Here is a 10,876-nt window from a genome sequence, read left to right on the forward strand (position 1 = left end):
CGATTCCCCCCCTCATCTAACTCTTCTACTTCATACTCTCTCCACTCTAGTACTCCTTCGTCCTTATCCGTACCAAGATGCCCTACGCTGCCGCTTCCGCTAACGGTCGAAACGTCGTCGTCGGGAACCGACTCTTCCACGGTCAAGTAAAGGCCGATAACGTCGTCACCCAGAAGCCGGCGCCCGGTATCGGCAGTTCGGTGGCCAACGCCGTGAGTTCGAGTACGGGTTTCGTTTGAATAAGTACTAATCCGTACTCGTTACCACGTAGGTTACCCGCATCAACAAGTGCGCGGCCAAGTTTAACAAGGCCTCGTACAACGCACTCCCGTGCGATAACTGCGAGACGTGGTCGAACCACGGTGAGTTCTTTTCTTGAGTATGTGTCCTTCTTTGTCCTGATCCGTACTGTTTCCGCTCAGGTTCGGACACGTCGGGGATGATCTTCCAGGCGCCGTGCAAGAGCGTCATGAAGAAGGACAAGTTCGGCCGCGTCTGGCCTCAATCTTGTCTCGAATGTCAAGCTAGGTCGGCCTCGAACTGTTCGTGTCTCGACCTTCCGTACTTGCGCTTGAACGAGGCGATTCAAGCCGCCGTAAGTCCTTTTCTCTTCTCGATCTTGCAGGATGCTTGCTTATCCGTACTTTTCCGTGCAGAACAACTTGCTCGGGGTGGTGAGCGGCACTTTGTCGGCCATTACCGACAAGGCCCAGCGCCAGGCCCTCGAGAAGCAGGTCGAGGAGGCGCGAAACCTCCTCGCCGAGTACGACGAGCCCGAGGAGGAGGTCGTCGTCTTGGGGAACGCCAACGAGCAGAACGGCGCCTCGGTCGTTTCGGGCTGATGGGTACGGTTCCGGGCTTGTTTTTTCTTTTTTCTTGTATTTTTTTATATAACGACTTTTATGACGATAACGACGGGATACGGCCCTTATCTGTGTGTTTCTGTCCGGTATCGTACTCTCTTGTGCTCTGTCCCTCTTGTCGTTCTGCTCTCCCCTTCCTCGATCCGCCGTTCCTTCGTAATCGTCGTCGTGTTTTCTTCTCAGTCCTCTCCTGGGATTCCTTGTGCCGATCCGTAAGCTTGCGTGATATACTGTACAGCTTTGTGCGTTGCTGTTTGCCTGTTTCTTCTCTTCCTGCCTTCGATCTCTAAGTCCTTCCTCGTCCCTCTCCTACCTTACCTCCCCCTTCCGTGACATGTCGTCCCGACATGTCCTATTCCGTACCATCCCCTTTGCCCCCTCGCCTCACCATCCTCGGCGTCTTCTCGTAAACCACTCGTGTTTTCGCCGGGGCAGGTAGTTCGGATGGGCGCGGTTTCGTAGGATTCAGTAAGATAAAGTCCATAACCGTATCCTCCGCGTCTATTTCGTCCGCATCTATCCATTCCACCGCTTCAGGACCCACATACCCCCTCCATCGCACCTTGTATTCGAGCCTTCCTTTCCGTCTACGACTGTCGATGATGTCCTCTATCTCGTACGTATCCGTCCCAAACTCCGCCGGTAACGGACCTGGCTGCGCAGACCTGGAAATATCGGTACTTTCGCAGAACGGTTCCAACTGACTGACGTGGAAAACGTCGTGTCTTTTCACTTGTTTCGGGAGTTCCAAACGGTAGGCGAGAGGTCCCACCTTCTCGACGATTTTCCACGGTCCTACGAACTTTGGGGACAATTTATGGGTCTTTCGGTAATGCGCTATGAAGTTGGCGTCCACCAGCGCACGTTTCCCCACAGAAAGGTCCGGTTCGTACCTGTGACGCGCATCGTAGTACATTGCCGTTCTTGCGTTGGCCCTCTCCAACCACAATTCTAACTCGCGCCATAGCTTATCCATTTCTACCACCTTTTGTACAGCCAAGGGCGAAATCGCACTTCCCAGTTCGTTCGCCGCGTCGAAACGTGGGTGATACCCGTGATTTGCGAAGAAAGGGGTCGTTTTCGTGCTTGTATGTACCGAATTGTTGTAGGTAAACTCCGCCAGCGGCAATAAGCGTACCCAATCGTCCTGGTTCCACCCGCAATAAGTCCGCAAATACCCCTCGAGAGACTGATTTATTCTCTCCGTGTTCCCGTCTGTTTGCGGGTGGTACGGCGTACTAAAACGTGTCTCGATTTTCAGTAATCGCAATAGTTCTCGGAAAAACTTGCTGACAAATAGTTTTCCTCGGTCGCTTGTTACTGAATCGGGCAGTCCCGTCTTCGAAATGACCTCCTTTAGCACGGTCTGGCACAGATCCGTGCTCGTCATCGTCCCTTTCGTGGCAATGAAGCGCGCCTCCTTGGTAAAACGATCCGCGACTACCAAGATTGAATCGAAACCCTCAGATATCGGTAATTGTTCGACGAAGTCCATTGATATCTCCGCCCAAGGAAGTTTTGGTACCGGAAGACTATGTAACATTCCGTACGGTTTGTGCTTCTTTGACTTGTTTCGTTGACATTCCGCGCATGACTGTACGTATTCGGCCACAAAGCGTTTCAGTCCTGGCCAATAGAAATCCCTTTCAACCAATTTGATTGTCTTGTCGCGACCCGGATGACCGATCAGTACGGAATCATGCCGTCCCTGTAGAACCCTCTTGCGTAGATCGAGATATTCGGGGACCAACAGCGCCCCTTTCCTCCAAAACCCTCCGGAAACGCCCCAAAACGAGCCGTCCAGTATCCTACCGTGCGTTGCACCAATTGGTATCACTTGGCAGTACTCCCTCAGCACCTCCTTTGCCTCCTCGTCGTATTCGTATCCTTCAATCACCAACTCCAAAAAACTCGCGTTCCCGTCCCCTTCTGTACCTTCTCCCTCTTCTATGACCCCGGATCGTCCATTTACGAACAAGTCCGCCGGTAACAACGAGGTGAAGTTACTCGGATTGAACTCACGATCCTTTGTCGTACCCCTTCCTGGGTGATAGTCCGGCCTCCTTGTCAATGCGTCCGGTTTCGAACCTTTTGTCCCAGGTCTGTACCGAATCCGGAAGTAATAGTCCTGCAGCGTTTCCGCCCACCTGATTTGGCGTCTGTTCAGTTGCTTGTTGTCTCGGAAATGTTCCAAGTTCCGATGGTCCGTAAGCACCTCTATAGCGTGCTTATTTTCCAGTAAATTCGGCTTCCAATGGGCGAAAGCGTCCACAATCGCAAGCAATTCTTTGTCATGCACCGTATAGTTGAGTTCGGCGGGCTTCAATTTCCTCGAAAAGAAACCCACCGGACGTAGGTGTTCAGTTCCGTCCGAATCCGTGAAACGTTGGCTTGCTACAGCAGCTATCGCGTAGTCTGAAGCGTCCGTCTCTATCGTACACGGTCGGTCGGGATCGAACTGCCTCAGGATGGGAGCTTCCGTAAACGCCCTTTTCAGTCCCTGGAAGGAAGCTTCCGCGCTGGAATCCCAGTTCCAGGCCGTACTCGCCCGGGTCAGTTTTGTCATAGGTCCTGCCACTCCGGAGAAGTTGAAGATAAAACGTCGGTAGAAATTTGCGAACCCCAAGAACTTCTGTATCTCTTTCACCGTCTTCGGTACCGGCCAGGACTTTACCGCATCTAATTTCCCTTCTTCCATCTCTATCGCCCCGTTCCGTACGATAAAGCCCAAGAACTCGATTTTCCCTCGATGAAACTCGCACTTCGACAGCTTCAAATACAGTCCCGCCTTCCGTAAACGTGCGAAAACGCTCTGAATCGTCCGCACATGGTGGTTTTCGTCCGCACTGTACACCAAAATGTCGTCGATGTACACGATTACTCCCTGATCCAACAGGTCGTGGAACAACTCGTTGAGGAAACGTTGAAAACTTGCTCCTGCGTTCGACATCCCTTCTCGCATGACGTTGCACTTGAACGCCCCGTACCGTGTGAGAATCGTACTCCATTTCTCGTCGCCGGGCCGTACTCTCAACAGTTGGTAGGAAGTGGGCATATCAAACTTCGAAAAGAGCGTCGCCGTCCGTAACCTCTCCAATAAAGTAGTAATCCGTGGTAAAGGGTAGATATCCTTTACCGTTTGCTTGTTCAGTTCCCGAAAATCCGTGACCAACCGGAACTCCCCGTTCTTCTTCGGAATAAGGAAGACTGGGCTCCCAAACCAATGGTTCGAGGGCTCATAGTGACCTTTCCGTACGCCTTCTTCCAGATGTGCCTGTAACCATTGATCTTGCTTGTGGGACATAGGGTACACCCGCGCCTTTCGCAACTTGTGAGGGTCGATAAGGTTTATTGCGTGGTCGAAACCTTCCCGTAGTGGAGGAAGTCGCTCGGAATGGGATGGTTTGAAAAGATCAAGGAAAGCATGGTAAGCTTTCGGTACCTTTTCGCACACTTCGGTCATGTCCCAGTCCGGTTCTTCTTCTTCTGCCTCGACTAGTGCCTTCAGCACTGGATCCCGGTATTCCATCGATTCTTCGTTCAGGATCGTCCCTTTCCGTCCTAAAAGACACACTTCTGCTCGATCTTGTTCAGACCTTTCAGGCTTGAACTCCCGAGCTCGACTTGATGAGAAGCCCAAGGTCATATCTTCGAAGTCCATTCTCGCCCCGAATCGTACTAGAAAGTCCAATCCTAGTACGATTCCTCCCGACTCGATATCATACAGGGCCAATTCAACTTCAAAAGGCCCCAAATTTCCTTTCGATATTCTCACCGTGATGTAATGCGTGATGGGCTGACTCGCCATCGACCCATCCAATAAGCGAAGTTTCCGAGGAAATGGGTACGGTTTCGCATCGAAACGTAATGCTAAAGAGCATTTCCGGTCGATCCCGCTCTGCGAAGTCCCGTTGTCCAACACCAAATCCACCTTTCCGTCAATTCCGTCCAGTACCGCCCTGATAAAGGCCGTATGCGAGCCCTTCATCCGCATTCGAATCCTCCCTTCCTCCTGATTCTCCCCTTCTCCGCCCATTCGTCCTTGTTCGCAACTTACCGGACGGATCGGTAAGTTGCGTAATCGTTTCCCGAGTCCGAGTCATCCTCCACGTAAGCTGCCCTTCCCCTTTCTTCTACCCTATTCGGGGCAGATCCGTTCCTTTTGGGGCAATCACGTCCCAAATGCCCCTTCTCTCCACATCCAAAGCACAGACCCCGACTCCTCCTCTCTTCATAGTTCTCGATAGGACCAGACGGAGCGTTTACTGCCGGCCTACCGGTAATAGGGGCTGAGTAACTCCGGTAAGGAACGGGTGCTGTCGCCTGAGGGGTGAAACGAACAGATCTGTACTGTCGCTGTTCGTTTAAGCCCTGTGCCATCCCGGCCTGCGCGTTCCGATTGTTTCGATGTTCTGACATCTGGTTATTGGCACCGATCTGTGCGTTTTCGTGCGCAACAACCCACAACCTCCACCTATCGAATGTCTTTGGCGCGTCTAAGGCCGCTTTGATCTTGTGATAGAGGCTGATCTCGAGACCGTTCTCTGCGCTCCTGATCAATGCTCCATCGTCATAGCCCGTATAAGGAGCATAAAGTGCGTATCGGGCCAGATACTCGGTAACTCGTCCCGTTTGCTGTAGTGTCGAGACTACGTTTCTAGCTTCTTGTTCTTCCCCTTCTACCGGCCACTGTTCCTTCATTGCCTGCTGAAAGAGCTCGAAATCGTTGAAAAAGGCCGGTTTCGCACTTTCCGGTAAGTTCATGTACGGTCTAATCCAAAGGGCCGCTTCGTCGCGGAAACGGGCGATTGTAGTTAGGACCTTTTTCGACTCCTTACGGAAGTAACTCTTCCGTAAGGTAAACGAAATAGTACACTGCAGTAAGAATTCGTCCACCTTCTTCGGATCCCCGTGAAAGGTATCCGGCGTGAGGCCCTTCGAGTCTTGGACCTTGTCGTCTTCGGGTTCTTCCCTATCTTTCATGATTTGAAGTTGTTCCTCCCTGGAAAGTTCTTCAAGTCTCGCGTACGGGTCTCTAGCGTGCGCGTTAGGACGTTTCAGCGCCGAAACGTACCCAACCGGGGAAGTTTCAATCCGTTCTCGGATGGTCCTATTCGAACGGATCGATGGTTGTTCAGAAATTCCCCGTACAGCAATTCTCTGTCCGGTTCCGTGTTGATTCTTGAGCTCTCGTAATTCCCGAGCTAAAGCCTCGTTGATTTGGGCTTGAATCTCTTGGTCCCGTGCAGCTTCTTCCGCGCGACGGAGTAATTCTTCGTACGTTTCAGCCCGCTCCTGAGCGGGAACGGACTCAGTCTCACCGCTTAACATCCTTTCCGCCCTAACATTCATCAACTCTCGAGTGAGAGCTTCCTTTTCTTGTTCCTGTTCTTCCTGTACTCGTTCGGCCTCTTGTACACGAAGAAGTAACTCTTCGTGCGTTTCTGTCCTGACTCGTCCTTCTTCTTGAACTGCGCCTGCGTGTTCTCCTTCGAAATTACTTTCTTCATCTAAGTCCCTGCCGTACTGTCCTTCGAATCGCTGTCCTTGTCCAATCCTGTCCTGTTCCGTAAGGTTTCGTTCCATACTGTCCGTTTCCTGCCTGGCCTGGCTAGTGTTTCTAGTCAAGGGAGGCATAGTGAAGCGTCGATATAATGTCACGGGAGGGCTAGCCGCGTAAGCGAAAGGTGAAGTCCGGCGCGAAAGGGAACTTTACTGTAAGGAACTGCTCGTAGAGGTGGCTAACCGTCAGGATAGTGACCTTTACTCTTGTACGATGATCAAGTATCGAAGAGATGTAATATCGACGCTTGAGTCCTATTCAGTACTCAAGCGTCTCATAACAAATACGCTACATTACAGAAAGCTAAATACTCGTACCGAAGCGTACGGAAGCGGACTCTAGACCTCTCTCCCTGCGCTTCTACTCGTTCGCCTCTCGACTCGTCTACGTTCTTCTCTCTCGTTCGCTTCGACGTCCTTTCCCTCGCTTCGCGTACGGATCTGTGCGTTCCTGTACCGTAAAGTCCGATCTCCAAAGCGACGCGTACGTAAGGGTTGTCGGGCTTCTCGATGATCTCGGCCGAAAGCGAAGAACGTGTCGGGCCCGGTATCGATCGTCCTGTGACAGCATCGAGGACTTTTCACCGGGGAGTCGATCGCAATTGCGGGCGATGCAATCAGGGCGGACGGCCTGAGGGCCAGTCTGGCAGCGTACTGTAAACCGTACCAATCCTCGGTCAGTGTGGACCGTCTGCAGGCGGTCTTACAGTCGAAACGGGGACCGGAGGACGTTGCCAGGTAGGTTCGAGACGTGAAGAAGACCTCGCAGAAGCTGATGTGCCTTTGTTTACCATATAGATTAGACCAAGAATGCATGTGTCTCCCTCGAGAGCGCGGTTCAGGGCATCGAGTCATCAGTGCAGAGAGCCAAGATCTCTTGTGGCATATACCGGAAGCCCTGACTTTTCCTGGATTCAAATTCGAGCGCAAGTCCTATAAACGCCGCCTTAAGCAGGCGGTTTCACGGGCCGTTGCAAGGTTATTCAGAACGTATGGCAGGAGGTCATTGTTATAGCGGTCACGTGACGCGTCGGACGCGCCGTACGCGACTCCCGTATGCGACTCCCGCCGGGGGTACTTTTCGGTATTGTTATGTTGATGTAGAACTAGTACCCTTGTAATAGCTCTACATCCGTTATTACATTTAGATGTCTACCCATACCTTGCCTCATTCCTGCGTCCCGTCAGCCTGTCCAGGGGGATCCCCGTCGGGGGTCGCTCCCGGGCCTTACAGAATAACGGATCACCAAAGGATCCCGAATGGGGGAGTACAGGGAGGTAGCCGGATCCCCTTGCAGTTGGGTGCAAGCGGAATACCCAACGGCCCAGATAGCCACCTGACGTTGGTAGGAGTGTTCTACCCGGAAGGAGTGCCGGTCCAAGCACTCATGTTGTTGGATTCGGGAGCGACCGGGATGTTCATGGATCGGACATTTGCGTCGCTACATGGATTCGACGTGACGGATCTTGAGACGCCGCGGGTAGTGACGGTGATCGATGGTCGGGAGATCCAGGGAGGAAGGATCACCCAGAAGGCTTGTACGTTGGTACGTACGGGAGTGCACCTGGAACTGACCGAGTTCCACCTCACCGATTTGAGTGGATACCCGGTCGTACTAGGCATCCCTTGGCTGCGGAGACACAATCCGCATATCCAATGGGACTCCAACGCGGTGACGTTCGGGGATGTCTGCATCAGCACGGGATGTCTCAAGAGGCCCGAGACGGTGTATGCTCCGGACGAAGTAGAGGTGGAGACACGAGGGATCGACCCGTTCAAGAAGATGAAGGGGTCTATCACGGAGGATTTGGTCGTCGCACAAATGCAGACGACCCGGGAGGACGACGAGCGGGCGAGGCGCCCGGACCTGTGGGATTGGGACGTCAAACCTACAGACTCGTTCCAGGATGACCTGGACCCTCCCGAGTATATGGAGAAGCTGAGGGACATGGTACCGGAGAAGTACCATGAACATCTTGGAGCGTTCTCCAAGACGAAGGCAGATACACTGCCCCCGAAGCGATCGATCGACCACGCGATCGAACTCAAACCCGGTACGTCGCCGACGTATCAGAAGCTCTACAACCACTCCCAGCGGGAGAGTGAGGAGCTAAAGAAGTGGTTGAAGGAGAATCTGGAGAAGGGGTTCATCAGGCCGTCGAAGTCGCCCTGTTCGAGCCCGGTACTGTTTGTACCGAAGAAAGGCGGCGAGATGCGTATGTGCATCGATTACCGTCGCCTTAACGACATTACGGTGAAGGATAGGACGCCCCTACCCCTCATCTCAGAGACGCTAGACAGGTTGAAGGGCGCGAAGGTCTACACAAAGATGGACCTCCGAGGCGCGTACAACCTGCTACGCGTAAAAGAAGAAGACATTTGGAAGACCGCGTTTACTACACGTTTCGGTCTGTTCGAATGTTTGGTCATGCCGTTCGGCCTGACCAACGCCCCCGCTACCTTTCAGCGGTGGATGAACGAGGTCTTCCAAGACCTTTTGGATGTGTGCGTCGTCGTTTACCTTGACGACATACTTATTTACTCCTCCGACCAGGAGACCCATGATGGTCAGGTCAAGGAGGTTATGAAGAGGCTGCAGGCAAATGGCCTGTATGCGAAAGCGGAGAAGTGTGAGTTCGATACGGTGGCTACCGAATTCTTGGGGTACGATATTGCCCCGACGGGGGTCAGTATGAATCCCTCCAAGGTCAAGTCCGTTCTGGACTGGGCCCCCCCAAAGAACATTCGGGGACTGCAGTCCTTTTTAGGATTTGCAAATTACTATCGGAGGTTCATTCAGAACTACTCCAAGAAGATTCAGGGAATGACGGCCCTGACGAAGAAAGGGGTGAAGTACTCCTGGACGGCAGCCGCTGACGCTGCGTTCCGGGAATTAAAGGAGTCCTTCACCCAAGCGCCTATATTGGCGCATTACAACGAGGAGCGCCAAGTGGTGCTCGAGACCGACGCTTCCTCTGGAGCGATCGGCGCGGTGATGTCCCAGGTAGGGGACGATGGGAAGCTCCACCCGGTGGCGTTCATGTCGAAGAGTCTGACGCCCGCCGAGAGGAACTACGATGTGCACGACAGGGAGCTGCTGGCCATCGTTTATTGCAGTCGGATATGGCGACATTATCTCGACAACAAGTATCCCGTTCGGATCCTCACGGATCACAAGAACTTGGAGTACTTCAAGAGGGACAAGGTATTGTCTCAACGGCAGGCACGATGGTCGCAGCTGTTGAACCAGATCTCCTACACCCTGGAGTACAAACCGGGGACGGAGAACGGGAAGGCCGACGCGTTGAGTCGGCGGGAAGAGTTGATGGAGGAGACAGAACCGAAGCGGGCGGAGACTCTGCTCCGGCCTGTCGAAGACACACCCCTTGAAGGGTGTAGTCCGGTTGAGCGACCGCCTTTGCGGTTGAATGGCACCATCCCCGCACTGGGCGATTGGATGGTGAAAGCGCTGATACCGGCGGCGCAGGACGATCCGGTGGCGAAAGAGCTCGTAGCGCAGCTCAAGGCGGGAACCTTGGCGAACGAGCGATACAGCTTGAGCCACACTGGGGTTCTCCTGTACAACGGGTTGGTGTATGTCCCCAACGCAGGGAACATCAAGGTAGAGCTGATGAAGCGTCTACATGACGGGAAGGCCGCCGGCCATTGGGGGCGGGACAAGACCGTGGAGCTGACCAGTAGGGACTTCTACTGGCCTGGGATGGCGAAGTGGATCGGGGAGTACGTCGCTAGCTGCAGCATATGCCAGCGCAATCGGCGGCCCCGGATGAAGCCTGTCGGCGAGCTAGCGCCGCTACCGGTACCGGCGGGACCATACGAATCGATCACTTGGGATCACATCACGGACCTGCCCGAGTCTATGGGGTCCAACTCGATCCTGGTGATCGTCGATCGGTTCAGCAAGCGAGCGCACTTCGTCGCTTGTCGAAAGGATAACGACGCCACATTCTTGGCGCGGTTGTTCCTTGACCGATGGGTGTGTTTGCATGGGTTCCCGAAGCAGATCATTTCGGATCGAGGTACGTTGTTCACCTCGCGATTCTGGAAAGATTTGTGCCGCATGGCAAACGTGGAGAACAGTTACTCCACGGCGTTTCACCCGGAGACGGACGGACAGACCGAGCGAAGTAACTCCACTTTGGAGCAATACTTGCGGTCGTACGTCAACTTCCTCCAGGACGATTGGGCGGAGTTACTCTCCATGGCGGAGTTCGCGTACAACAACGCGAAGCACTCTGCCATCGGGATGTCGCCATTCATGGCGTCCGAGGGAAGGGAACATACCTTCTCCCTGCCAGTGCCCGGCACTAGGGAAGAGGCGGTGGAGTCGGCGGGGGAGTACCGGGACCGACTCGACGGGATCTATAAGTCGGTGAAAGAGGCGCTGGAACAGGCGCAGAAAGACATGGCGAAGTACGCGAATCGGAAG

The 10,876-nt window shown here is 53.6% G+C and overlaps 2 protein-coding genes across 2 annotated transcripts; one reads left to right on the forward strand and one right to left on the reverse strand.

Annotated features, from left to right (window-relative positions):
* Positions 1 to 77: 77 nt before the first annotated feature.
* On the forward strand, positions 78 to 842 carry HD553DRAFT_344158 (uncharacterized protein; the record flags this gene model as incomplete). The annotated part of the gene is made up of 4 exons (XM_046182954.1): positions 78 to 212; positions 272 to 362; positions 423 to 595; positions 657 to 842. The coding sequence occupies 4 exons, from the start codon at positions 78 to 80 to the stop codon at positions 840 to 842; spliced, it is 585 nt and encodes a 194-aa protein (XP_046034709.1).
* Positions 843 to 5,136: 4,294 nt separating this feature from the next.
* On the reverse strand, positions 5,137 to 7,280 carry HD553DRAFT_325480 (uncharacterized protein; the record flags this gene model as incomplete). The annotated part of the gene is made up of 6 exons (XM_046181617.1): positions 5,137 to 5,249; positions 5,702 to 5,898; positions 5,938 to 6,483; positions 6,744 to 6,984; positions 7,011 to 7,079; positions 7,133 to 7,280. 6 exons carry the CDS (start codon positions 7,278 to 7,280, stop codon positions 5,137 to 5,139), a joined length of 1,314 nt encoding a protein of 437 aa, XP_046034710.1.
* Between the last annotated feature and the right edge of the window lie 3,596 nt (positions 7,281 to 10,876).

The sequence above is a fragment of the Filobasidium floriforme genome, assembly GCF_021052385.1.
Source record: "Filobasidium floriforme strain CBS 6241 chromosome Unknown HD553scaffold_18, whole genome shotgun sequence".
Classification (NCBI taxonomy): domain Eukaryota; kingdom Fungi; phylum Basidiomycota; class Tremellomycetes; order Filobasidiales; family Filobasidiaceae; genus Filobasidium; species Filobasidium floriforme.